The sequence below is a fragment of the Electrophorus electricus genome, chromosome 22 (genome assembly GCF_041902795.1).
Source record: "Electrophorus electricus isolate QZ-2024a chromosome 22, ASM4190279v1, whole genome shotgun sequence".
In the NCBI taxonomy this organism is placed as follows: Eukaryota; Metazoa; Chordata; class Actinopteri; order Gymnotiformes; family Gymnotidae; genus Electrophorus; species Electrophorus electricus.
In genome coordinates this window covers 12961288-12989270 of record NC_137518.1, presented here as the reverse complement: position 1 = coordinate 12989270, position 27983 = coordinate 12961288, and the positions used below count along the sequence as shown (strand labels likewise).

Sequence of the window (27983 nt, the reverse complement as noted above, 5' to 3'; positions counted from 1 at the left end):
ATCCATCAGGTCCCTATTCAAAGGTTTCTAAAAACCACAACACAGTATTAAAGTCTTTGTTTAATGATCTATATGTACAACAGGTCCTATTTTGCTCCCATATCCATATCAGTCAAGGGAGGAAACAGGATCACACACACCAATGGAATCTGTTCTCGATGTGGGCAGGACATTTCATACAAAATCTGTGCTGAAGTCATATGCATCATCGTTGTTCCGCTGTGCCTCCAACAGATCTGTGTTTACAGAGACAGGTTGCGCCATTCCTTTTATTTGTTTACCTATGGAGACAGAAGTATGTTAAGCACACTAAGTGCGTCGTTTCTATCATCACAGCTGAGAGAGGCACCTACGGGGCATTTTCACATGCTGAGCTAAAGCAGGGGCAGTAGGCACAAACACTCAAGGTCTGAATGCTGTAGTAAGGAAAGCCTGAGGAACTTGCTTACACATGCTCTCCTGTTGCACTGTTTGCTGAGGCAGTGTTCTTTCCGAGTCAGGGGTCTTGACCTAAAAAGGCAGTTTAACAGTGAAAGATTGGTAAATATGCACCACTAAACACCACCGTATGAGAAAAATGCTACAAAACCATGCAAATGCCACCAGTTTTAATCTTTAGGACTAAAAGTGGTCACAGGCTAGGGAAGAGGATTCTCTGTGATGAGTTCAGAGTTGGATTAGAATGTCATCAGAGGTGTATGTGACACATGGTCTCATCATGACTCATCAGATGAAACCAGAAGGAAAACCTACAGAGTCACTTCAACAGCGAACTAAACTAGGTCTTCAATACAGGGTTTAACTTGCAGAGGATGTTAATCCAGTTCAGGGATTAATTGTTGGTTAGAAGACCCCAAGTTTGCGACGACAGATTTAGAGGTGAATCTGGGGACGTGTTAAAATACCTCTTTAGTTCCCTCCATGTCCTGCGTTTGCTCAGAGATGTCCTCCTCAGTCACCACTTTCTCTTCTGGAATCTCACTGACTCTCAGAAGCCCAGCAGTCAGACCCTTTGAGCTGAAACAGATGCTGAAAGCCTGATTAGGGCATCGTACTCCTAAAAAAAAGAGGAAAACATCGTTAAATGCACTTTAGTTACATACAATCTCATTTTCACGCGATCTTGTAGATAAAAGGATGTCCCAGGTGGAAGGTGTGGCAGAACGTACGTTTGATGATCTGCTCGTTGGCCATGTGGATTCTTCCCATGTTCAAACCCCTGTGCATCTCCGTTACCATGGCATTGGTGAGGTGGGGAGGGAGGCCCCGCCTCTCTGGAGTTTTGTTGTAGTAGCTCAGTTTAGCCCTGACAAATTACACACAAACCTTTACTGTAATTCCCATTGCTAACAAACAAAAATCTCAACGCATCCTTTAGGTCACCGATGTAAGAAAGATGGCATAGCGCAGATTTTAATATGAAATCAGGTCCATTCCGCCCTACCCTGTCCAGTCACCGAGGAACACGGCTGCAGCCTGCTCCACGTTGGGCAGCGCGCCTTTCTGTAGGTAACCACGCTTCTTGGCCAAGAATGTCAGAAACTCCAGAGAGTTTCGGTAGTCTGGGACATTGTACTGCAGCATGATCTGCAGAGCACAAACATGGTAAACGTTAAGTGTGCAAATGCAATTTATTAGGATTGCAAGCACCATTCAAATGCTGATGACTCCTTCTGTTGGGGGATGAATCTTTCCGTTACTATGGCAGACCAACTGTCAGAACATAGTGGCCGCATTCCAAGAAAAGTCATGGAAATACATGAAAAGCAATTTTAGGAAAAGGGACTCTGCGAAGCATTTGCTCCTACTGCTACAGATGACAAATCATCCATCCAGATGCGCCCCGTGAACGAGACTTGCTTCTTTCTTGCATTTGCCATTACAAAATTTTATATAAACATGCAAACTAACAACGTGACAATTGCTAAAGAAAACAGCGCTCACGAGCAGCCTTCAACAGAGCCGGCAATTAAACAGAATGCACAGAGTTACGACACTGAAGTCGTGAGTGCAGCAAAGGGCTCAAGCAAAGACGTGTCTCCGCGGGCCGTACGCACATGCTCCTGGGTGCACTGTTTCAGCAGGACCCTGGCTGCCTCCGCCGGACTCTCCTCTTCCTCCTCCACCCGCAGGCTCCTCAAGGCGAGCTTCTCTCCAGAGTTGGATGGAGCCGCCACTATGGCCGGGCTGTCAATCATCTTCACCTTCTTGGAGATGTGCACTTCCTGCATACATCTGGACAGGGAAGAGGCGAGACACTTAAAGACGGGCAGGTTTCTTCGCGAACGGTAATCAAAAGGTACCCGTGACACGGCACCTTGAAGGTCAGGGTTGGATTGAACGCAGACTCCATGGTCTTTGTCAGATCAGCACAGTTCATCACGTTTCAAAAGTCGCCCACGGTACCAGCCAGAGGCCCAAGTTCCCAGTCCAGTTCTTTCTGACTGAACAATCTCATATATTTTGGGTCTTATGTGGATGCCAACAAACCAGACCTGATTAGCCAGCTGAGGAGTATTAGAAATTATGAGGGATCAAACAGGATTCTGACTGTGTTTGGACTGGACTAGGAAGCTCAGGGGGTCCAGCAGGTTTCCAAGATGAACGCACCTGGTCATTCCTCGCTGTACGCCAGCGCAGCACACTCGGATGCCTTTGAGGCTGTTGATGATGCTGCTCTTTCCCACGTTAGGAAAACCTGAAAAGGCCAAGTAGAAGCACACGTCACAGAACGCATCACAGAATGCACAACCAGCATCGGACGCGAAAGACGTGTGAAACAAGTCGTGTCATTGTGAGCTCTATTTTTGTGGACCCAGCGCAAGTGCCTGAAATGAGGCGGAAGAACACGGCATACACGTGTGGCTGCAGCAGACACGCTGTCTGCCCTTTTCAAGGCTGGTGGCAGAGGCACTAATCTGGTACTGGTACAAAGAGGTGGGGTTAGCCGTTTCACACAATCAACAGGTATGTTCTTGTGTGCCGCCTCAATATCCAATCAGATTAACTCCTCACATTCCCTATAAAAGCAGAGCTGAGCCAGCAACACGGTGCAGCAAACATGCAGGAAAGGCAGCACCCAAAAAAATGAACAGATAAGAAAACATCTTGGCAGGGAAGTACAATCTCACCATGACAAAAATATATGGCACTCGTTAATAATACATATCATGGTTGTCCACTGTGATGAGAATAAGATTAATATTTACATAATTGTGATAACTATTTAAATGATATACGTTTCAACATTTAAATGACTAACTGTCCCGATTCACATTTAAAAGCCGCCACGGAATTGTTTTTCCTTAAGAAATACAACTATCGTGTTGATAATTAGATCCGCTCTATTCACTCAATAACTGGGAGATGTATTTTTGTTTGATGATGTCCATGGTCAAAATCCCTTTGTGAAATGTTGGGACTGCTTCGAGTGAGTACAATGCCGTGTTGCACCTGCACTTGCGGTAAGATCAGGTCAAAGGAGCCGGAAGCACAAGCGTAGTTTAAAGCTAGAACAGGCTAGATTTTAAATGTTACATCCCCACTTACGCCACTGCACCCACTTTATTAATCTTTCAACTAGATTAACATGTCCATAAATGTCCATGCAGTTTTAAATACCTCAGCAAAGCTACAAAATGAGAGCCTGGTAGGCTCAACCATGCATTACCCCGTCTTACCGACAACGCCAACTTTGAGCATTCCGTCGCTGCACTCCTTGCCGGCCAAGTCGTTGAGCGTCTGCATCAGAGAGTCACGGCCAAAGGTGAGTCCTGCTCGGCTGTGATCCATGAGGCCACTGGCATCCCTCTGCTTCTTTTCCAGCTGCAACAATCCCACACGGGGTTGCACCGGTCATCATCTACATAACAGCTAACACTCCCATGACCGGGGACTGAACGGCCACACACTTTACAACACCGGAGAGTTGTGGTGTGCCCAGACACAACATACTTACTTCTGATGATTATTCACAGGGCCTGAACATTTGAATCAGAGAATATTCTCTTGGAGAAGAGAAAACCACAAACTTGGCCAGGCTGGACTCTCTTGAAACCCAAATTAAGAACGAGTGCTTTACACATACCACAGTCCTGTCCTGTAGGCATGTGGTAGACTTGAAGACAAGTGTCGGGCACTCGACCTGAAGATATTCAAGCCACTTCTCAAGATTGTCTTTGGGCACAAGATCTAAAGGACAAGAATGATACCGCAAAAAAAAAAAATCAAATGTGTAAAATGTTTTCAGCTCTCATCACGTCAGAACCAGACTGAGAAAACCATGACAGTACCGATCTTGTTCAGTACGAGCAACAGTCTTTTCTTGCCGCCGTGCTTCAACACGGCTTCCTCCAGCTGAGGACATCGACAGCCCAGAGGATCCCTGGCGTCCAGCACCTCCACTATCACGTCAGCAGCCTCAATTACCTGGACATGACGTCACTTGGTGAGCATGGAATATACATTTCAGTCTCATAGCCAGTCATATTAGCTACTGTGTCCTGAGTTATTCTGACCAAAATATCAAGGTACCTTTTTTTTTTTTTTTTAATAAAAGTGTTTAAAACATTAAAAGTTTCACCTTATTCAGTTCGCTGCATCTGAATTTCTTGGTGCTTTTCTTCTTCGCAACCGCCGCCCTCGCTTGCTTCTGCGCCTTTGCCTTCTCCTCCTGGGGAATCGACAATGTCCGACTTAAACAGAAGAAGGAGGGCCCTGCAGCTGTACCACCGCCATCATGTTCACCACTCTACCTTTTTAGCCTTCTTGGATTTGGGCTCGGCGTCTGCAGCGGTTCCGTCCGTCTCCTGCTTCCTCTTTTCGGCTCGCTCCTTCTGCTTGGCGAGTCGGTTCTTCTCTCTCAGCTCTTCTAGCTGTCGGGGCGCGAATGCAAACAGGTTTCCTATGTAAAACGCTAGCGATCGCTAATGCAACACCTGGCATGGTGACCCTGCATGACGTTCAACTGCACCTCCTGCTTCTTCTGCTCAGCTTCTCTGAGAACTTCCTCCTTAAAAGGGGCACTGTTAGGAACGCCAATATCCTTCTTGGCTTTCCTTCGTATTCCGCTCTTCTTCGCCTCTTTTCGTACTTTTCTGTGATGTTCCCGGACCTAGCAGACCAAAAACAAATGCAGAAAATAAACCAACATATCTCAACAGCTAAGCTAGGCTAGCAACGCGGCACTACTGCAACATGCAGTAACTGTAGCGTGAGTTAACTCACAATCCGATGTAAACGCACACGAACTCTTACCTTTTTCAGAATTTTGAAACGTTTTGCGCAGGACAGGCGCTTGCTTGCCTTTTTTAGCTCTAAAAAGAAATAAAGTTAAAACATTTGAACGCGACTTTACCTGAGATAGTCTAGTCAGATAACGCTAGGTTAGCTAACTTAGCCAGCTAGTTAGCTCATACTCTACTGCTACACCTCAACTATTTCACAGAAATTACTCGCTTTAAGTCAACTGTAAACCATAAAATACTTGAAACTAACAAACGTCCCAATATGAACACTATAATTTGACATATAACGGCATAATTACTTGGACGCTTCATGGCTCGCAACGACGCACTTCCACCGCACGTGGACCCTGCGCGAACGACGTTCTGTTTCCGGTTCCGTTTGCTGACCCGAAATGGTTAATTTTTTTTCCTCTAATAAATCAATCGGGCTTTTCGAACATTTGCTCCCCTCGCACTCGCAAAGAAGCCCGAAAAGGAACAGAAGGTAAGCCTCGGCTACCACCAAAGCGTTTAGCCATTAAACATTTGATCCACGTTGAGTTAGTCCGCCCGTCATCGACGAAGAACGACGTTGCATCCAGCGCGAGGCTTTGTGTGCGTGCACCGTACCGACGCGAGCTGTCATTCCTGCACCACTTCAACTGTACACTGCACAACACTCCTACGGTCGCTGTCTGCAATTATATCCGAATTATATATGCGTGTGGGTTTCTTATTTTTGTATGCATTCGCGAATGTTACGCATTTGCGAAACGCATGAGAATTGTGCATATCGCAAATAAAATCTGCTGCATATTGTGGACGTTGTTTTCTTTTCTTTTACATTTATTTTTTTAATGAAGCCCGAGCTTTGATCCACGTCTAGCCGTGCGCCTCAGAAATGTCTGGCAACGTGATAATACGGAGTAAACAATTAAGATCTACAATGCGTCAGGGATATTTACCATAAGCAGTAACACATTTGCAGCAGTACAGCAATTCGACTCTTTTAAATGACCATTTAATGACATTGTTCGTACTGTGATGCTGAAGTCAAGACTGCACGATCAAAGAGAATGAAAACCTCCACTCAGTAAACCGGGATTAGGCTCGTCATTAAAGAGATTTGCCTTCATTTACCACAACAGTGAAATCTGAATTCTAATATTTTTGCCCAAGCGTCAGACAAAACGTTCCGACCGTAGTAATTAGTCGCCCTCGGTGTTATAATCCAGAGATTATTTGTTTGTTAAAATGTAGGTTTTTTTTTTCCTTTAAAAGAATCCTTTGTAATGGGGTCTAAACGGAAGAGGACTACATCCCCGTCCAGCAGTGTGAGCGGCGGAGACTTTGAAGACAGCCAGCCGGCATCGCTACCCTCAACCAGTCGCAAGAGAAGAAGAACCGCCAACATTCCTACAGTTGATCCAGTGAGTCCTATCACATTATACCTTTCCTTTAACCCCCGCCCCCCGCCAATACATCTGCACCGTAGCTGTAGCCTAGCCAATAAAGCTAACATTATACTCAGGTATAGTCTGTTCACATACTAGTAGTGGAGTTGTGAATTAGACTGTAAAATGTATGGCAGCCTACAGTTGTTAAGTGTATGTTTACCTAATAAAGTAATCAGATGGTGTCGTATTCTTTTAGTTCATGAAAAATAGGCATTGGTTGATTTAATACCATCCACCTTTAACCTCTCAGATTGCTGTGTGCCATGAGCTTTACAACACAATCAGAGACTATAAGGATGATCAGGGGAGGATGCTGTGTGAACTCTTCATTCGGGCTCCGAAGAGGAGGTGAGCTGCTGGGCTATTTCTCACTTTTTTTACATTTTACATTTTACATGGGGTGGGGTTTGTTGGAATAAATTTTGAATACCAGCAATGCACCTTGGCCTGGCATTTCAAATGCTTTGTGTTTTAGACCATCTACTTTAGAGAGACCTGAATTCTTACATTTTATCCATCCCTGGTGGTAGTCTAATCATACTTGATCAATCCCAGTATCAGTCCCAGACTGAGTCTGTGGATCTGAATAGGTTTTGAGTAGGTGCTGTCGACAGTCAATGATAGGCTGGACGGTTGTGTTGCAAAGAGCTGTTTACTGATCCCGCGCTCCCCAAAAGGAACCAGCCCGACTACTACGATGTGGTGTCGCAGCCTATCGACATGATGAAAATCCAGCAGAAGCTGAAGATGGAGGAGTACGATGACGTGGAGCAGCTGACGGTCGACTTCCAGCTCCTCTTCAACAACACTAAGGCTTACTACAAAGTAAGGCGTCATGATGCACATGGATCTGAACAGCTCGGCGACGGGGCAGTAAAATAACCCACTCCCCTACTCTCCCTCGTCCTGCAGCCCGAAACTCCGGAATACCGGGCTGCGTGTAAGTTATGGGACCTCTACATCCGCACCAAAAATGAGTTTGTGCAGCGAGGCGACTATGAGGAAGATGATGATGACGTGGACGACTCCCAGGACAATCCCGGAGGTTCAACGGAGGACGAGGTGAGAGGGGATATAACACATCTACCCATTCTTTCTTTCTTTCTTTCTTTCTTTCTTTATTGATATGGAAGTAAACCTCATCTTCCTCACTTCGGCGTCTCCTTCGCTTTTCCTCAGCCTGTGTCCAGTCTTCGGGAGGTCTTGGAACAGCTGCTGGACACTGTGTTAACATTCACCGAACATGGCAGACTCATCAGTGAACTCTTCCAGAGGCTTCCTTCTAAAATTGTATTGAGTATACTGAGCACTATCATATCCACAAATTCACTGTTGACATTTTCCTTCACAATTCACGATTCTCTTTTCGACAGCAATACCCAGATTATTATGCTATCATCAAAGATCCAATCGATCTTAAGACCATTGCTCAACGGATACAGGTGTGTATAAAATGTGTCTCAGACTTTCACTATGAAATATTTCCCTTGTTTTCATTGAAACATGGAATATTTTTATCCTCTTAGATTGGCTACTACAAAAGTGTGAATCACATGGCCAAGGACATTGACCTCTTAGTCAGAAATGCCAAAACGTACAATGAACCTGGATCACAGGTGTTCAAGGTAAATTGTAATGAAATGCCTAGTAAATCTCTACTTTGGATGCTCATTTGTACAAGCCAGCATTTTACTGAACTTACAGGATGCCAACAACATCAAAAAGATCTTTGCCCAGAGGAAGATGGAACTGGAGCACACTGAGCCTGTTAAAAGCAGTATCCGAATCCGGTGCGTCCCCCTGCCATCTGCCCCCGTCCCGCATGTCCTATCTGCCCCCGTCCTGCATGTCCTATCTGCCCCCGTCCCGCGTGTCCTATCTGCCCCTGTCCCATGTGTCCTAGCTGCCCCCGTCCCGCATGTCCTATCTGCCCCTGTCCTGCATGTCCTATCTGCCCCTGTCCCATGTGTCCTAGCTGCCCCTGTCCCGCATGTCCCGGCTGCCCCGTGCCACGTGTCCTTGCTGCCCCGGTCCCGCCTGTCCTAGCTGCCCTGTCCCGCGTGTCCTAGTTACCCCTGCCCCCCATCCTGCATGTCCTAGGTGGTCCTGTGTAGGACATACAATGAAGGTATTAGCTGGGAGAAAAATGAAATGAAGAAAATCTCTGAGATACTTCACAGCAACAACTCCTTGCATCTACACTGCAATAACACATGGCATTTACAGTGCGGTTTACACAGACAAATGCAGAATACAGTGTTTGGGTTCGGTTGGTGTTTGAACAGGAACAGGAGGTCCGCTCATGGAGAGCGTCTGTCCTCCATCACCACGGCACTGCAGTACGGCTCGGAGAGCGATGAAGACAGCGTTCTAGCAGGTAGTCCTCCCGCATACCTACACAGTGCTGGCATATCAGAGCTGGGGCTGTTGCTGTTGTACAGTCTAGTCAGCTGACCAAACGTAGCATTTTGATTTCTGAATTTATTTTGGCACTACTCACTACGCACTGCTAGCCTTTGCTCGATAGTTTTCTGCACACAACACAGGTAACGTCTGATGTGTCTGGTACCTGTTTCCAGACGGAAAACTTATAATAGAATGGAATAGACTGTGGAATAGACTGTTACATACATTAAGGGGAGCGGATGGGGGGGAAAATACAAACCAAACATGAATGCATCTTCCAATCATCTGAACTAGTTTAAGAATATCTCTGCCCTCTGTCCTTGCCTCATGCCTTACTATTTTTGAACAAGAATTGGGATCGTGCACACAAAATAAAAGAAAAGCAACCCGTGTGCCTGTAGGACCACGGTGCGTGTTTCCCAGCAGGTCCCTGACACCTCTCCCTCTCTTCGCCCTAGGCTCGGTGCACTACGACGAGGGCGAGTCAGAGGCCGAGAGCATCCACTCCAACATGGACATGTCCAATCCCATCTTCCAGATGTACGAGGTCGTGCGAGGGGGCAGGAACAGCCAAGGACAGCTCATAGCTGAGCCTTTCTTCCAGCTTCCCTCCAGGAAGGACTACCCTGGCTACTACCAGCAGATCAGCCAGCCCATCTCCTTGCAACAGATCCGGTAGGCAGCGGCGACACCAAAAGCTACACGACACTTGACGTAACCTTATTTATGCAGAACACAAGTTGGCAATGGACATCCATGCGCAGCATGTTAATTTCCTGAGGTTCATTTCTGTACAACAAAATAGAATATCTTCAACATCACTCATGTCATTCATGGCCGCTGTTCGTGTGTACTGCCAAGCGTAGGCAATAGTTTCTCGGTTACATGTTTTTTAAAATGTAGGCTGGTTAAAGTGTGTTGTCTCATGACTTCAGAGATAAGATGAAGAACAACGAATATGAGAGTGTGGAGCAGATGGACAGCGAACTGAACCTGATGTTTGAGAACGCCAAGCGGTACAACACGCCCAACTCGCGTGTTTACAAGCGGGCCCTCAAGCTACAGCATCTCCTGCAGGTGAGCTTGACGTTCAGGAAGAGGGTTCCATCAAAGCTAGAACAGTAAACCTGTATACCATAAACTGAAAAGCGATTAGTTTCAAAGTTGTGACAAGATATGAACATGGTTTTGAGTCATATTAAACTTCAGTTGTCGAGTTCTCCCACTGCAGTAAGGCCGTGTGTGTGTGTGTCTTTAGCTGAAGAGGAAGGACCTATTGCGGAGAGAGGAGGAGGATGGTGATAGTATGCTCTCATCCACGCTGTCAGACGGTGGTTGCACCAAACGTAAAAGGTAAAGTCTGTCGGACAACTGCTGTTCAACACTGCTCCTCACATCTCAGTCAAACAACTAGACTAAACTTCAAAAACTCCATCTCTGCGGTTCATTTCAAACTTTTCTTTGCATGTCTTGATTGCGATCTGAGGTTTATTCTCACCTGCATCGCAGCTCATCTAGACAAAATTTCCTATGAAGCTTTGTTTACTGAAAAATTTAGAGTCTCTTTTTTGTTGTTTCTTTTCTTTTCTTTTTTATTTGAACATCAGTCATAAGAAGAATACCAAGAAGAACCGCATGAAGGTTCTGTTCCAGGCAGTGACTGAGGCTCGCGTGCTGGGCACTGGCCGCCGACTCTGTGACCTTTTCATGGTTAAACCCTCCAAGAAGGACTATCCCGACTACTACAAGATCATCCTGGAGCCCATGGACCTGCGCACTGTCGACCACAACATCCGCGCGGACAAGTACGCCAATGAGGACATCATGGTGGAGGACTTGAAGCTGATGTTTCGCAACGCCAGGCATTACAATGAAGAGGGCTCCCAGGTGGGTGCTATAAAATAGACTTTGTGTATTTCCAGAGACAGGGATCTGGCTGCATAGTTATTGGGAATCCTTGTGATTATTCAAGTGGAAAGTTGACTGGGAAGTCACTAATGTAAATCACTTTAGACACAGAAATAACCGTCAGTGATGCAGTCCAAATAGTGTCGCCGAGAAGACTGTGGACAGTATGAGCTGGTACTGCGTTCATGCTTGGCCATCATACTTGAATGCTGAGATCACATGTGGCTTTGCTCCAGGTGTACAACGACGCCAACACCCTGGAGAAGATCATGAGAGAGAAACGGAGGGAGCTCGGGCCCCCGCTCGACGACGACATCGTCTCTCCAAAAATCAAAATAAGTATGTCACTTATATGAGTAAATAAAATCTACACACTACCACAAATACGCAGACACAAGAAAAGCTCAGATTAAGACACAGCATGAATTGGGGATATTGCTTAAAGGAATAGTCATCACCCAACGGTGCTACCATTGCTAATAACAAATGATAGCCCTATAGCATTATGCAAATTAGATCAGGCTTATTAGCCCACACTCACTATTAACCATGTTTACATTTACATTGATGGCATTTTATTCAGAGCGACTTACAAAAGTGCTTTGTCATTTACTCATAGAATACATCCTAGCCAGTCCAGTAGGTGACAGTCCAAGACACCACTGAACTAGAATACTGTTGAAATACAGGGATCAGTGCTGACACCTAGAAGTGCAAAAAATGTTAGCTGCTAACATCTCCTCCACCTCCCAATGACAGGGAAGAGTGGCATTTCACCGAAGAAGTCCAAGTACTTGACCCCTCTGCAGCAGAAGTTGAGCGAGCTGTACGAGGCGGTGAAGAACTACACGGACAAGCGTGGCAGACGCCTCAGCACCATCTTCCTGCGGCTGCCCTCGCGGGCGGAGCTCCCGGACTACTACGTGGCCATCAAGAGGCCAATAGACATGGAGCGGGTGAAGAGTCACATGCTGGCCAATAAGTACCAGGATGTGGATGCGCTGGTGGAAGACCTGGTGCTGATGTTCAACAACGCGTGTACCTACAACGAGCCCGAGTCACTCATCTACAAGGACGCGCTTGTGCTGCACAAGGTCCTCCTGGGGACCAGGCGGGACTTGGAGGGCAGTGACGACGCCCACGTCCCCGACGTGCCCCGCCTCTTGCAGGACATGATCCGCAGCCTCTTCGTGTCCGTGCTGGGTCACCAGGACGACGAAGGCCGCTGCTACAGCGACTCGCTGGCGGAGATCGCGGCCGAAGACCCCAGCCATCCCGACAGGCCTAAGCTGAACTTCGAGATCATACGCGCCAACGTGGACAAGGGGCGTTACAAGCGCCTGGACGTCTTCCAGGACCACATGTTTGAGGTGCTAGAGAAGGCCAGGCGCATGTACAGGTAAGGCCCTGTCCCAGTCCCCGAGTCCTCCATCCTCCGCTTACACGCGTCGGAAGCTGGAATGGGTAAAAAAGAAATTTAGACCGGACATACGATTGTAGATATGATTCCACGCAGGTGAATTTTGTCTTCAGCCAACACGGTCATATGCGTATAATATTGGCTCAGTCAGTTACCGTAGAGAAATGTAGAGCGGCTGTGTCTCGTGGCGTCCCCTGTCTCGTGACAGGACTGACTCGGAGATCTACGAGGACGCGGTGGAGCTGCAGCAGTTCTTCATACGGATCAGAGATGAGCTGTGCAAGAACGGCGAGATTCTCCTGAGCCCGGCCCTCAGCTACACCTCCAAACACCTGCACAGCGACGTGGACAAGGAGAAGAAGGAGAAACTCCCCAAGGAGCTGGAGGAGGACAAGCTGAAGAGGGAGGAGGAGAAAAAAGGTCAGTGGAAACGTGCTGAGCGTCGCTTGGAGGCAACCTCGCATGTTTGTTTGTTTGTTTGTTTGTTTGTTTTCTGAATTCCTGGAGACCAATAAAACGTAAGCCCTCCTACTATGGAAGCCTGTTGATAAGCCCTTCTAGTGTGTATTAAACTCTAAGAAGAAGTCTTGATGCAAGGGTTCGGCGGTGCTGAGCGAGGATTCAGAACTGGCTCAGGACTAATCATGTCATGACAGTCCTCTCATCACACCTGAAGCGTAAATAAAATCCGATAACCAATACAACGCACACTGAATATATAAGGATTTAAGGGTACTAACGTTACTTTTGATTTTAGGATATATCTTAATTTAATTAAACAATTAGTTACATATTGATTATATGCTAGTAATACATGAAAATATTAGCACTAGATGTCAAATACTAATTTCTCTTGTATTATTATTACTATTGTTGTTATTATTTATTGTTGTTGTTGTTGTTGTTGTTATTATTATTTATTGTTGCTCGGGCAACCTCAAACCAGAAGCAGAGAGGAGTGAGGACTCGTCTGGTGGGATGGGCCAGGGATGTCTCCAGCGTACGTACAGTCAGGACTGCAGTTTCCGTGACCGGATGTACCACGTAGGAGACTACGTCTATGTAGAGCCCGCCGAAGCCAATCTGCAGCCCCACATTGTGTGCATAGAGCGCCTCTGGCAGGACGACGCAGGTATTACACTGACAGCGTTTGTGCAGTTCTGTGTGGTTTTATGGAATATCTTAAGACGCAAAGATCGGTACTGATCTTCATCAGCGCTGAAACACTGAAGGGCTTGAAGGTTTTAGGACTGGCAAAGTGAAAAAATTGATGTTCTAAAAACTCCAAAGGGGATTACGGGTCACTGGTGAAGAGGATGTAACCTGTGTAGGAGGGGGTTTCTGGAAGACCGAATAAGCGTAGTCCTAAACTAGATTACGCTGTAATTAACTGCCCTTGGAACATGCTTATCTGTAGGAGTGCTCCCGCAAAACTCTTCATTTCAATACCCAGAAAACACTTAGTGTTTTGTGGCGTTCACACCAGGCGTGTCTGTCTGTGCTGCAGGGGAGAAGTGGCTTTACGGCTGCTGGTTCTACAGACCAAATGAGACCTTTCATCTGGCCACACGCAAATTCCTGGAGAAAGAGGTTTTCAAAAGTGACTACTACAACAAAGTCCCCGTCAGCAAAATTCTGGGCAAATGCGTCGTCATGTTTGTTAAGGTACAGTTTCCCTGCAGCGTCTGGTAGATGGGTATTTTCATGAAGTATTTATCAAATTTTGATTGGGGTTGGCAGAACCACAAAGTGGCGCAAAACCGCATTCTGCGTTATATGGTAGAGCAAGCATCATTTTTAACATTAGCCTTACTACAGTGCCGTCGTTTTCCAAATCTTTGTAAAGTTTAGTTTGACGACCATTGCGGTTCCTTGGCAGGAGTACTTCAAGCTGAGCCCAGAGGGCTTCAGAGCCGACGATGTTTTTGTCTGCGAGTCCCGTTACTCGGCCAAGACCAAGTCCTTCAAGAAGATCAAGATGTGGACCATGCCCCTGAGCTCTGTGAAATTCTTCCCTCGCGACACACCTTTGCCCGTGGTGCGGGTGGCCTCTATGTTTGCCCCGAAGCAGGACAGCGAGAAGACCTCAGAACCAACAGAGGACAACAAAACCACTGCCTCCATTATTGATAAGGTGATCATCAGAGACCCACATGATTTGTTCAAAAAGCGAGAACTTCAAAATGATGAGGTGGTAATGCCTGGTTAAGAGAATTTGCATCTATGTGTTTTTAGAACACAAGAGAAACTTAAAGGAAATCTCTGGAACTAAGTATTCATCACTGTGTCAGTCAGGCAGTGTTTAGCAAGATCACAGTAACACCTATTAATGAATTAAACACCTAACAATTAATGAAACACCTAGTCATTAGAATTCTCATACATTTAAAATTCCTCTCGCTCGATAGCACACGTTACCTGTAGCAATGACTTAACCACGTGCCGTCCTTCGCGTCGGGCCTCTGCTATAACCGCAGCGTTGCGTCTGCAGGAGAAGGCAGACGTGCCGATGGAGGTGAGCAACGGTGAGCCGGGCTGCCAGTACTACGAGCAACTCTGCTACAACGACCTTTGGCTCAAAGTAGGCGACTGTGTCTACGTGCGCTCTCACGGCCTAGTGCGCCACCGCGTGGGCAGGTAGAGCAAATGCACTTTTCGTTGTGCACCTTCCTTCGTCATTTAGCTCACACTCGGCTTGAAAAAAAAGCTCACTGGAAACGTTTGCATGTGATGTATGTTACTGCGATGGACCAACATCCGCTGATCTGGCATGACTCGAAACAGGATCGAGAAAATGTGGGTGCGCGACGGTGCCGCCTATTTTTTCGGACCGATCTTCATCTACCCGGAAGAGACCGAACACGAGCCCACCAAGATGTTTTACAAAAAGGAGGTGTTCCTTAGCAACCTGGAAGAGGCCTGCCCCATGACTTGCATTACAGGTGTCCTTCACAGCCCCACCTGACTTAAACGTCAAACTGTACTTTGTCACACACCGAGATCTGTGCTGCACACGCTGATTAAAAGTGACAGGACTGAACGTTTTGATTAACATTTATTTCTCTTTTCCTCTATCTCTCATATTTTAGATATTGAGGTCTTGTATATAGGTTTTTGCATTGTTTCTAGCTTGATTACACTACTTTATAGGAAATCCTTTTTTCTCAAGGATGTTACTTCAGTTGTTTGTTTTGAAATCAAGTCTGCATTTTGAATCAGTCCAGTCTGTGCAGTAAATGCTTGTAACAGCTCGCTGTGGTTCCCTCTCCTCCACCTGGCTTGTGTGCTCCTCAGGCAAGTGCGTGGTGTCTTCGTTCAAAGACTACTTGTCGTGCCGTCCGACTGAGGTGCCGGAGGAGGACGTGCTGCTGTGTGAGAGCCGCTACATCGAAAGCGAGAGGCAGATGAAGAAGTTTAAAGGCTTGAAGCGTTTCCCTCTCTCTGCCAAAGTAGTGGAGGACGAAATCTATTATTTTAGGTGAGGTTCTTCATGGCTGTTTATCTATCTATCTATCTATCTATCTATCTATCTATGACGCTCTCTCTCTCTCTCATATATGTATATATATATATATATATATATATATATATATATATATATATATGTATGTATGTGTGTGTGTTTTTTTTCCCCTGTCTCTAAGCAGTGTTCAGAGTAAACATCTTAAGAAAGATCACACTCAGATAGTCCCAGTAGACCCAGTAGACAAGGCAGTCGTGAGTAGACATGGATGAGTCTCCTAAAAGCGTCATAGCCCAGATATCATTGTACAGTGCGAGGATGAGAGTTAATCCGAACACTTTCTCCAGTAGCTGAGATGATGTCAATGCTATTAAACTTGCGGGGAAACCCATCCGGCCGTCAGAGTGTAATAGTTACTCAGCTGCTGCTGCTCCCACAGGAAGCTGATGGTGCCCCAAAAAGAGCCATCCCCCCTGCTGGATAAGAAAATCGAGGAGCTGGAGGCCAAGTTTGCTGACATGACGGATGAGGAGCTGGAAGACCTGGGTGACGACGATGGTGAAGGCTCTGATGCTCAGGGCATGCCACAGCTGCAGACGCCGCTGGCCAGCGACCTGGACATTATCCCGTATGCTCCTACGCAGGTGAGCCGGGATCACCCTCAGCTTCCGCCACGCCTAGACCACAGTCGTCACCGCATGCCCACAGGCACATGGATGGACCGCTTACATAAGCCTGTAGTATAATGTAATGCCACAAGTGTGTTTATGTAGAATAATGCAGGGGTTGGCAGTCTGAACCTCAAAGGCCTGAACCGGCTGCAGGTTTTTGTTCCAGCCAAACAGTAGCACACCTGACACACCCACACAACTAATACAGCTAATGAATGATTTGAAAACTGATACCTGCTGGTGTTCTCCTGCTTGGTTGGAACAAAAACCTCTCCACCCAGCTGGATGCTTCACATATAAGACTGGGCCACCTGGTGTAATCTCCACACCACACACACACACGCCCGTGGACAACCCTGCCCACAGTTTACACGAACCACCTGTGTTTTAACCTAGTGTCCCAGAGGGCTTAGTTTTGTGCTAGGCTGTAGAAAGCTCAGAAGGAGTTTGAGTTTGCCCTCGGCTCATCTGTACTCTCTGTGCCCCAAAGTCCCTGCCCAAGTCCATAAAGGGCCTGTCGAAGAAGGAGGGTTCGAAGAGGAAGATCAATATGAGTGGCTACATCCTGTTCAGCAGCGAGATGCGGGCGGTGATCAAGGCTCAGCACCCAGACTTCTCGTTCGGGGAGCTGAGTCGCCTCGTCGGCACCGAGTGGCGGAACCTGGAGTCGGCCAAGAAAGCCGAGTATGAAGGTGAGAGCGGAACGCCGCATCTGTCCGGTGAGTGTCAGAGCTGAACATGCATGAAGTTCAGCTCTGACACTGTGATGGCATGACGATACTGATACTGATACTGTGACGCAAAGATGAAGCTGTTGGCTGCCTGGTTGTTCACTGAGTTGACTGGATCATGCTTTCATGCTCATAAACTGCTTTAAAATTCATCACAACGTGGACTTCACACATTTAGCTGATGCTTTTATCCAAAGCGACTTACAGTTATGACTGAATAAAGTTTGAGCAGTTGAGCCTTAAAGGTCTTGCTCAAGAGACCAACAGTGGTAACTTGAACTGGCAACCTTCTGATTTACCAGTCAAGTGCCTTAACCACACATACTGAAGCCTGTTGCACTGTCGTTATTCAAGGTCAACAGTGTGTGTTTGTTTGTTTGTTTCAGAGCGGGCAGCCAAAGTAGCCGAGCAGCAGGAGCGCGAGAGAGCGTCCCATCAGCAGAACTCCCCGAGAGCAGGTACCCCAGTAGGGGCGCTCATGGGGGTGGTGGCCTCTCCGATCCCTATGGGGATGCTTAACCCCAGCATGACCCCTATGGCAGGTAACCCCTCCCAGACACGGTGGACACACCTCACAGGTGCCGCACAGAGCTGCAATAAGAAGCCTAACTGCTGCTGGTCATTTCTCCAGTCATTCCTTCTTCTTCCTCATTCACCCTTAACAGTGTGCTTCAGATTCATGCCAGGGCTGTCACTTTTTTAACATCTTACATTTACACCTTGAAACAGTTATGATTTTTAATGCATTCCTCCCGTCGTCTTCTTAAAAGCCCCAAATCTCGTTTTTTCCTTTCAGTCAATCAGGTGCATGTGCATGAATTAACGGTCCATGTAACTCTTACTGCACATGCAGTAAACAACGTTGCATCATCATGTCTCTGATGCACTAAGCTTCCTGTCTCTTTTCCTAGGCACCGTGCATGAATTCCCTAATCCTAGTTAGGCCGCATGTTTTACTGATGCATGGATCTCTTGTTTTGCCATCTTCCCTCCTCTCGCTCCTCAAAGGCATGATGGGTAGTTTCCGGCCGCCCGTTGATGGCATTGTCAGTGTGGCTGGCATGCCGTCACATCATATGGGGGTGCCTGTGTTACCCCACCACTTCCCACCGGGCATGTCCAGCTTCCCGGGCATGCCGCACCTGGGTAAGGACAGCTCCACCCTCCCCCAAACTCCACCTTCACAACCACTACCACCCACCCCTTCTGCAGTTGCTTCCTGTCTGCCTCTCAAACTCTACCTGGAGGGGCTACCTGTCCCATAAGGTTCCGGGGCTCCCTCTCCCCAGAATGAGCCAGCCATGCAAACCGGACCGAATAAGAAATGTGGTGTTCATTTAGCGATACGGAAAACCCATTTTCCTTTGTTGTGGGAGGTAACGGCACATTAGAGGACTTAACCTGCAATCACCATGCAGTTACTTAACCTGCAATCAAACCTTACGTAAACTGTATTATATCATATTGCCCAATAATACCCAATAATATTATCCAGTAACAATATTTTCCAGTAACTTTTTTTAAAAAATCTTTACACATCTTAACATTTTGTAAATAAGGGTTAATAAGATTTCAGTGCTTTTATTAGCGGTAATTTCTCTCAGACAGCAGTGTACGGAGGCATGAGTGTGTCAGTAGGCTGCAGTTGTTTCTATAGTCCAGTTTCCAACAGGCATGACCTCAGCCAGCGATCTCATTTGGCACATGTGCTGCGATTACCTTTCACAGGTGTGAATGGCATGGTCGCGGGGCCTACAGGAAACCCCTATGGATCTCAGGTAATACTGAATAGAAGCACTATACCTCCTAATGCTCGTACAAGCTACACTCAAGAATCAGAAGTGCTATTGATTTGTGCCAAGCAGAAATTCATAAATAAAGTCATATGTATGTCTTTATAGATGAGTTCAGCATAAAAAATGGGTAAGTACAAGTACACGTTTACAAAAAACCACTTGGTCTTGATCAGTGGGAATCTAACCTAGAACGGTAATCTTGATTGGTGGGAATCCAACCTAGAACGGTAATCTTGATTGGTGGGAATCCAACCTAGAACGGTAATCTTGATTGGTGGGAATCCAACCTAGAACGGTAATCTTGATTGGTGGGAATCCAACCTAGAACGGTAATCTTGATTGGTGGGAATCCAACCTAGAACGGTAATCTTGATTGGTGGGAATCCAACCTAGAACGGTAATCTTGATTGGTGGGATTCCAACCTAGAACGGTAATCTTGATTGGTGGGAATCCAACATAGAACGGTAATCTTGATTGGTGGGATTCCAACCTAGAACGGTAATCTTGATTGGTGGGATTCCAACCTAGAACGGTAATCTTGATTGGTGGGAATCCAACCTAGAACGGTAATCTTGATTGGTGGGAATCCAACCTAGAATGGTAAACTTTTTCATTCCCACACCACTTTGCCTGGTCCCTGTTTCGGAGCTCTCCTCTGAATCACAGTCACATGTTTCTCTGTAGGTGGGTGGGATGGGTCCTAGCCAGCAAGCACCACCACCCTACCCAGGGCAGGGGCATGTGGGACAGCCTGCCCTTCTGCAGCCATCCACCCCTATATTTGTGGCACCTCCACCCAAACCACAACGACTCCTTCACTCTGAAGCCTACCTGAGGTACATAGAGGGACTCAATGCTGAATCGTCCACTGTTAGCAAATGGGACCAGACTCTGTCAGGTGAGTGCTTTATTTTTTAAAACATCTTTTTACATCCCCTAGTTTACAGTACGTCGTGTACATTAAAAAATGCGTCCGTGCGACACCTCAGCTCGAAGAAAAGATGTACGCCTCACGAAAGAACAAGAAAGCAGACTTCCCACTCACTGGCTGAAAAGCAAGGGGGCCCACACCACCATGGCCGACGCTCTGTGGCGGCTACAGGACCTCATGCTCCGAGACACCCTAAACATTCGACACACTCACAACATACACAAAATCTAACTCTGACACATCCAGCGTCAGTACCGGATGGATTTTCCTTGCTCTAACACACCTGATTTGACTGATTTTGGTGAAGTTAAGCTAGTGTAATCGGCTGTTTTGAATCAAGAAAATACTAAATTCTGCCACCTTGGACTGGTGCACCAGTGGTCTAAACCATTTCTGTTCATTCTGTACTAGAGAAGTTCATTCTGTAATAGAGTTTTCATATGTGGGTTTGTAAAACATGTACGTCTGGCCAGTTGGCTTTTTATTGTTAATTCGATTCATAGCACTTTGAACACGTTTGTGTCTTAAGTTTGTTATTAACTGTAGCTATTAAGATAGACAAACATTTTCATAAAATGTTGTAAAACATCAATTGTTGATTCTCTTCTCCATTACTTTTTAAAAACTTTAAAGTTGAAGTCTTTGGGCACTTTTGAAATCATCCTTGGTTCAGTAAAATGGTTACCTACCTGAGGTGAGTGGGGCTGTTTATGGTTTTGCTTGTTTGTTTTTGGTTTGTTGCCATATGAAGGGTGATTTTCATAATTTCTTATTTTGATTAATTGTAATTCATTTCGGTGCAAATAACATTTGCTGCTGAATCAATGTTTCAATAAACCGTTTCCAATTACATTTTGAATGTTTGTTTTTTGTTTTTTTTAAATGTCACCATAGATATGCAAGAGATTTTTTTTTTTCAATCTGGAAAAGTGGCTTATAGTTGAGTTGAGAGCGCTCCAGCCCGCCCTGATGCGACGTCACCGCAGGACTGAATGAAGCGTCATCGTTCCCACAGTAGAGCGCGCGTCTGCACGGGCCTCGCTCCAGCGATCGGGGAAATTTTATTAGAACGTTCAACACAAATTTTCCAATAGGTGTCTGCAGCCATGCAGAACAGAGGTACCGGTTTTCGTTTGCCATCTTGCCTTCTGCGGCTCGCTTGGCTGCTCTGTGCAGTTCGCGCGGACGGTTTGGTCAACGAGGAGGTGAGACGCACGCTCGACCTCAGCACGCACCTCGCTAAGGTGTCGGCGGAGGTGCTCGTGGCGAACCACGGAGCCTCGGCCGTGCAAAGCTTTACCCTCGCGCTGGAGTCCGACCTTGCGCCGCACCTCGCATACATCGGAGCGTCTGTAAGTAGCGTCTGGAAGAGCTGCGAGTCGCATAAACGCCTGGCTAGTTAGCTTTGAAGCTAGCTGAGAGCTAAAAGCTATTAACCCCTTAGCGTTAGCTTGGTGTGCATGACAGTTGAGCACGTTAATATAACACCGTGATCATGAGCCAAGGAGCCGTGCGTGGATTATTTCAGTTTGGTTAGTTATTCAGTTGCTAGCGTCCACCTTTCTTGTGCGTTAACGTTAACTGGCCAGCTGGCGCAGGCCAAGCTTGCTAGCTAGACAACCTTCCGGTGGCCGCGTCCGACCGGTAACGATCTAAGGCTTTAACGGCATACGCCGGTGAATAAAGGTGTAAGTTGTATCGTTATGGCGATTATTCCGTGCTTTGGGACTTCTATATTAGCTCGTGCTTTTACACAGCACTTCCGCGTGCACATCGCTTTGTCAGTGGCTGCGTGACACGTAAGCGCTGCTTGAGCGAGTCACTTCCGTGTATTCCACCAATCTGCAAACTGCCTTAAATGAAACTACCATAGAAACATAGTGTAGATGTAACTACAACAGGATAATGTATTTTCAATGTTTGCTGCTTTTGTCTTGTATGTAACTGTTAGTTTGCTACACAAGAGACCGCACGATCATAGCAAACAGACATAACGTGGATTTGTTTCCAATGTGCATTTCCGAAACAAAAACTGTCGCCCTGCCAATCATCTGTCATGACCAGGTGAAAGGTGACGAGGAGGAAGATAATTCCCTGGCGTTGAAGGAGACGTCCATCCAAGGCCGCAGGTGGGTGCTGCTCCAGGGATGGTGAAGGAACAGTTTATGCAGATATAAGCCACCTGAAAACTGACAAGCAAAGTGTGTGACATTTCACCGCTCTGTGCTTTGGAAGTAGATTCCCTTGCAACACATGATCTTAAGACTCTCTCTGTGTGTGTGTGTGTGTGTGTACGTACGTACGTACGGCATGTCTACTGTGATGCTGCATATGAATTACTATGCATGCTGTGGGTCTTATGGTGAAGTGATGCACATTTCATCCTTTTCTCTGAGGATGTACCATTTGCAGTGGTACATTCTTCCATCGTTTATGGTTTACTGTGCACACAGGCATTGAGAGCAGTTTCTTATTCTGTCACCCCTCTCCTATTCTTGCAGTGGTACGTTCTTCCAGGTGCAGCTGCCCTCCGCACTGGCCGTGGGCGAGAAGCTGCGTGTCAAGGTGGAGACGGTGTTCACACACGTGCTCCACCCGTTCCCTAGCCACATCACCCAAGCGGAGAAGCAGCTGGTGGTGTTTCAGGGCAACCACTACCTGTACTCCCCGTACCCCACCCGCAGCCAGACCACCCGGGTCAGACTGGCCTCCAAAACTGTGGAAAGCTACACCAAGCTGGGCAACCCCAGCAAGAATGATGAGGTGATCGAGTACGGCCCGTTCAAGGATGTCCCAGCTTTCAGCCAGGTAAACGAGACGGGGTGTGACGTTGAGAGATTGGACCGATTAGTCATTTTGAACCACTATGAAGTAATTAACAGCCATGCATCTGCAGCTGAAATTTCTTACTTTGCTTGTGATGCAGGTTATTTTAATTATATGCAACCTATGGTTCTTTTTAAAGGGTTTTAACCAGCAGTTAAGTATATTTTGCATGGAAGTTGCATGATGGGACTAAGTTTTAATGGACACACATGCATTTTAGTCCTACAGTTAGGAAGGCTTAACTAATAAATGCAGTTTGTAGGTCTAGCGCTGTGTCAGGGAACCCTGGAGTCCATGCGATGCATTTGTACGTTAATGGTTGCCTGACGTGTTGGAGCACTGCTGGCATTTCCTGTAGGACGCTATGAAGATCCACTACGAGAACAACAGCCCGTTCCTCACCATCAGCAGTATCACTCGCACAATCGAGGTCTCCCACTGGGGCAACATCGCCGTGGAGGAGACCATTGACCTGAGGCACACTGGTGCGGTGCTGAAGGGACCCTTCTCCCGCTACGACTACCAGCGACAGGCTGACAGCGGCATCTCCTCCGTCAAGTCGTTCAAGGTGCGCTCTGCGTCCATACACGGGAAGCTCTCAGCGCCTAGTGCATTTAATCGCTGAGCTGGGCTCATTTGTGGGTTTGGGTTCAACACCTGGTTTAAAGTTGTTTAAACTGGATTTTTTTGGATTCACATTCACGATGATTTTGTATTAAGTTGTATTATTAAATTGGTCTAAGCTTCGTTTGTGTCATGAAAGCTGATCTGTGTTTTCACTGTTCCGTTTTCATTATTGCTAGTCCACGCGTCGTCGCAGGCCAGAGATTTGGTTTTGTTTTTCTTTCTGTGTGCTCATGCGCCTCATTTCCTGTCTCCGCAGACCATCCTCCCTGCCTCGGCTCAGGACGTGTACTACCGCGATGAGATCGGCAACATCTCCACCTCCCACCTGCAGGTGCTGGAGGACTCTGTCGAGGTCGAAGTCCGTCCCCGGTTCCCACTCTTCGGAGGCTGGAAGACGCACTACATCATTGGTTACAACCTGCCAAGCTACGAGTATCTCTACACCTTGGGTGCGTCCATCTGTGTGGTTTGCTTTAGAGGAAATGCTTAGAAATGTTAATGTCTCCAGTATTCGCGGCCTGGTGTTTTATCAGTTGGCATTCTAACCGGAGTGATGCCAATCGGTGTCCGTAAGATTTTGTTGCTCGTTGTATTTGGCGGTAGAGGCGTTACGAAGTTTGAGGGGACTTTTTTTGTTTAATTACAACCAAAATGCTTAATGCTGTGTTTTATGGTACATCTGTGAATCGTGCTCCCCAGGTGACCAGTACGCCTTGAAAATGCGTCTGGTGGATCATGTCTATGATGACCAGGTTATCGACCAGCTCACCGTCAAACTGATTCTCCCCGAGGGAGCCAGGTACCGGCCGTTCGCACCTTAAACCGGCCCTGCCACTGGTCTGCTGTTATTTTATCATCCCCCCCCCCCATGATGTACTGACTCAGTTCTTTTGAAATGGTGAACAAAAAAGTTTGGACTATCGAGGGGTTAATGGAGAATGAGTTTGGGAGGCGGGGGGACTACGCTTCAGATAACCATGTATCCCTCCTGTTTATACTCGGTCCACACATGCGTCTCTCTTGCACAGAAACGTGCACTTGGAAACGCCCTACCCCATCGTGCGTGGCCCCGACCAGCTTCATTACACCTACCTGGACACGTTTGGCAGGCCTGTGCTGGTTGCCACCAAGAAGAACCTGGTGGAGCATCACATCCAGGACATGGTGGTAAGGCTAGACTCTGCCCACATTTTAAGTAAACAAATTTTATAGGTACTTTTTTTTTTTTTTTACAGATTTTTACAATTTCAGATGTGTAGTCCATCTGTTGCTATGCACAGCTTGATCCATCACTGTACATCACTGGACAGCTTCAGACCTCAGGACCACTGCCCACAACATATTAATGGTTTACACAATTAGCGCACACCTGTGAGGTGCTTATTGAATTAATGTAGGCGATGAGGGTAGATGTTTGAATTTTATATACTGTGTGTGTGGTGGGGGGGGTACCAGGTTCACTACACCTTCAACAAGATCCTGATGATGCAGGAGCCGTTGCTCGTGGTCGGGGCGTTCTACATCCTCTTCTTCACCGTCATCGTTTACGTTCGCCTGGACTTCTCAATCACCAAGGTTACACCTCTAGATGTTTACACACAACCCTAACCTTGTGCTCCAAAATTGCAGCGGTCTGTGTTTAGTCAGGCTTTAGTCCCATGCTTGTGTGTCATTCTCCAGCACCTCTGATGCAGCTCTGCTGTGCAGGTGTGTTGGCGGAGACGATACAAAAAAATGTGCATCCCTGCAGTATCCCCTGCCTCAGAGAAAAAAAAAAAAAAAGTAGTTTAAATACTCCCCTTCAGAACACCACGCAGTTTAAATACTCCCGTTCAAAGCAAATCAACTGCACCCACTCTGAATCTAAATAAACTTCAGATATAAACCTAATTTGGACATCTTGGCCTGAAACGGCTAATATAGAAGCTGTATCCCCTCTGATAAAAACCAAGTGCCGATATCTTCCAAGGATGGAGACCTGGTGTAGTTATCGCCCCTGATCTAACCTTGCTGCAAACAGCACTCACTGCTCAAAACACTAGCAACCGCTGCAGTAAGTTACTGGTCCATGACACAAAACCTCCAGCAGGTATCCGGCACACAGAAAAAGTTAACACGCGTGCATCTCTCTCTCCGCCCTCCACCCCACCCATGTCTCCTACGACCCAGGATCCAGCGGCGGAGGTCCGCATGAAGGTGGCCTCTATCACAGAGCAGGTGCTGACGCTGGTCAACAAGCGTCTGGGCCTGTACCGGCACATGGATGACGCAGTGAACCGCTACAAGCAGTCGCGCGACTCCGGCACCCTCAACAGCGCCCGGAAGACGCTGGAGGCGGAGCACCGTGCCCTCACAAATGACATCACTGCTCTGCAGGCTCGGCTCAAGGCCGAGGGCTCGGATCTGGCAGAAAAGGTACTCGCCTCCCTCCTTTTTCCGCCTGGGGTGTGGTGGGTCACAAATGATGAAGGGTGATTTTTAAGTCTCCAGGGCATTGCTGTCAAAAGCTAGTAATTGATGAGTGACACACTCGTGTAATTCTGGACATTTAAAAGATGTGTTAATCGGCTCAGTGAGAAGGACAGTTCCCGTGATGAATTGACCTGAAATTGTATGTAGGGAGAAAGTGACGCAGAATTACTTTCAGGTGTTGTAAATAATCACTGCTAATATCTGGGGGCTTTTTGGTATAATGGGAGCTGACGTTACCACCAGAATGGTCTCTCCTCTGCCGTTTTCTGTTCAAGTTTGTTGCTTCCATATTTGTCTGATTTATTTATTTTTTATTTTTTTGGTGCTTTCAATGCCATGAGATGAGGATGCTGACCGAGGACTGACTCTCTCGCTCTCAGGTGGGGGAGGTACAGAAGCTGGATGGCCAGGTGAAGGACCTGGTGTGTCAGTCCTGTCAGGAGTCGGAGCGACTGGTGGCTGGGAAGGTGAAGAAGGAGACGTACATCACGTCAGAGAAAACGCTGGCTGGCAAGCGGCAGGAGCTCATTGCGCGCATCGACGGTCTGCTTGACGCCCTGTAAAGCACATGGCATGTACGCATCCAAATGCGCGCACACAGTGTAGTCTTGTCTTGTGGTCATCACTAGTCAGGCCATGAAGAACTACATCCGAGCCTTCCTTTTTCACACACAAACACACGCGCGCACACGCACACACACACACACACGCATGCAGGTAGTCTGCAAGCATGTCCACGTTTGTACACTCAACACCTCAAAGTCTGTGTTGTGCTTTCAAGATCTATAAACTGCATGAGAAGAGGTTTCTCAGAGTGTCAAGATGTTCACAGACTTTGAGATTTGAGTTAGTTGGAGTTTTTTTTTTGGGGGGGGGGGGGGGTTCCTGGTAATTAGGCAGCAGGTCTTGTTTTGGATGCATTTCATTCCCAGCATGTTCTGCGTATTCTTCATTTGGGGGGGTGTTTGGTTTGGGTGAGGGTGGGTTTTCACCTCCGTTGCTTGTACCAGGGTTTTATTTTGTTTCTTTAGTGTTTTTGTTTTTATAATAACCGTGTGTCATTGTGTCATTGGTACTTTGGTCTCTCAAATTTCTGAAGGTCCAATATGACATTGATTGGCATGGTAACCACCCCCCCCCCACCACCTTTTTCTGTTGAAATGTTTCTTACGTATTTGTGTGATTTCCACTTTTTGTAAATTGTGCTTTCAATGCTATGAGATTAGCGACCGAATTCATGAGATTGGTGTCTGTCCAGATTTAAAAAATTGAAAATGGAAAAAGACTGACGAATTCCTCCAGTGTCAAGTTAGAACTACAAATTAAACTGTTGTTATAAACTGCTGTCTAGCTTGATTTGTTATTGCATGTTGAACCAATCGGATCCTCCCAAACTCAAACTATCAGTTCAATTTCTTAATCACTTTTATTGTATCCTAAGTTCCTGTAATTGTATAACTGGCACCTTTTCTCACGACAGTCGTGCCGGTCTGTACTGGCGTGTAACTGCATCTCAGCTTAGGGTTTACTGGAACGCTCACAAACCACTGGGGGGCGCGAAAGTGTTAGTGTTACCAAATCTACCCGAGAACATGCTGAGAAATGTCCCCTAAGATCGCTCGGTCTCCCTTATATGTCTACATTCTCCGCTCCTTATAAGTCAGACTAAGTTTTGAATAAAGGCATTTTTGGCTCTGGACGTTTCAAGCAAACTGTAGAAAGAACTCTGTCTGGAACCTGTTTATGCTTGCGTTATCTTTTAATTCTTGCGTGCCGGTTCCTGAGTGAGAGATTATAGATATTACCATTAGAGGCGTAATTTGGTCCAGATATGCACTTAATCTCCGCGCAGTAAAATCCACTTTAAGGTAATAAAGATGTGTGTTTCCCCCGGTTCCTGTCACTCCGCGCCGTTCGCACCGACGCGGGACTGTAATTGCGTCTAAAGTCTCCAGCTGCGTGAGAAAAGCAGGTTGGTCTGCAGCAGAGAAGCGCCAGACTGAGGTTACCGGGTCGCCGGATGCCACAGCCAAGTCGGTTTCCTGCACC

The 27983-nt window shown here is 46.8% G+C and overlaps 3 protein-coding genes across 4 annotated transcripts; 2 read left to right on the top strand and 1 right to left on the bottom strand.

Moving 5' to 3' along the window:
- Positions 1-47: 47 nt before the first annotated feature.
- Positions 48-5689, bottom strand: gnl3 (G protein nucleolar 3). Its single transcript, XM_027020501.3, has 15 exons — positions 5546-5689; positions 5257-5315; positions 4973-5113; positions 4755-4874; positions 4583-4672; positions 4293-4428; positions 4088-4191; positions 3681-3825; positions 2611-2698; positions 2058-2235; positions 1445-1587; positions 1170-1306; positions 906-1057; positions 450-510; positions 48-281 (listed from the first exon to the last, which is right to left on the bottom strand). The coding sequence occupies exons 1-15, from the start codon at positions 5556-5558 to the stop codon at positions 175-177; spliced, it is 1674 nt and encodes a 557-aa protein (XP_026876302.3). The 5' UTR covers positions 5559-5689; the 3' UTR covers positions 48-174.
- Positions 5638-20868, top strand: pbrm1 (polybromo 1). 2 transcript variants are annotated; one of them, XM_081705138.1, is made up of 30 exons: positions 5638-5730; positions 6507-6655; positions 6933-7030; positions 7360-7507; positions 7595-7744; positions 7862-7972; positions 8056-8124; positions 8209-8307; positions 8387-8472; positions 8968-9059; positions 9547-9763; positions 10024-10165; positions 10347-10441; positions 10696-10975; positions 11233-11335; positions 11756-12395; positions 12625-12836; positions 13363-13548; positions 13924-14081; positions 14296-14550; positions 14908-15053; positions 15201-15358; positions 15711-15894; positions 16319-16523; positions 17041-17242; positions 17668-17739; positions 18290-18427; positions 19010-19059; positions 19763-19976; positions 20068-20868. In XM_081705138.1, exons 2-30 carry the CDS (start codon positions 6518-6520, stop codon positions 20238-20240), a joined length of 4821 nt encoding a protein of 1606 aa, XP_081561264.1. In that variant the 5' UTR covers positions 5638-5730; positions 6507-6517; the 3' UTR covers positions 20241-20868. The 2 variants fall into 2 exon arrangements, with proteins under 2 accessions (XP_081561264.1, XP_026876298.3); XM_027020497.3 differs by having other exon boundaries at positions 17668-17823.
- Positions 20869-20991: 123 nt separating this feature from the next.
- rpn1 (ribophorin I) lies at positions 20992-27274 on the top strand. The gene is made up of 10 exons (XM_027020515.3): positions 20992-21361; positions 22074-22138; positions 22511-22817; positions 23194-23403; positions 23719-23911; positions 24162-24261; positions 24491-24629; positions 24918-25037; positions 25632-25877; positions 26315-27274. The coding sequence occupies exons 1-10, from the start codon at positions 21116-21118 to the stop codon at positions 26495-26497; spliced, it is 1809 nt and encodes a 602-aa protein (XP_026876316.2). The 5' UTR covers positions 20992-21115; the 3' UTR covers positions 26498-27274.
- The last annotated feature ends 709 nt before the right edge of the window (positions 27275-27983 follow it).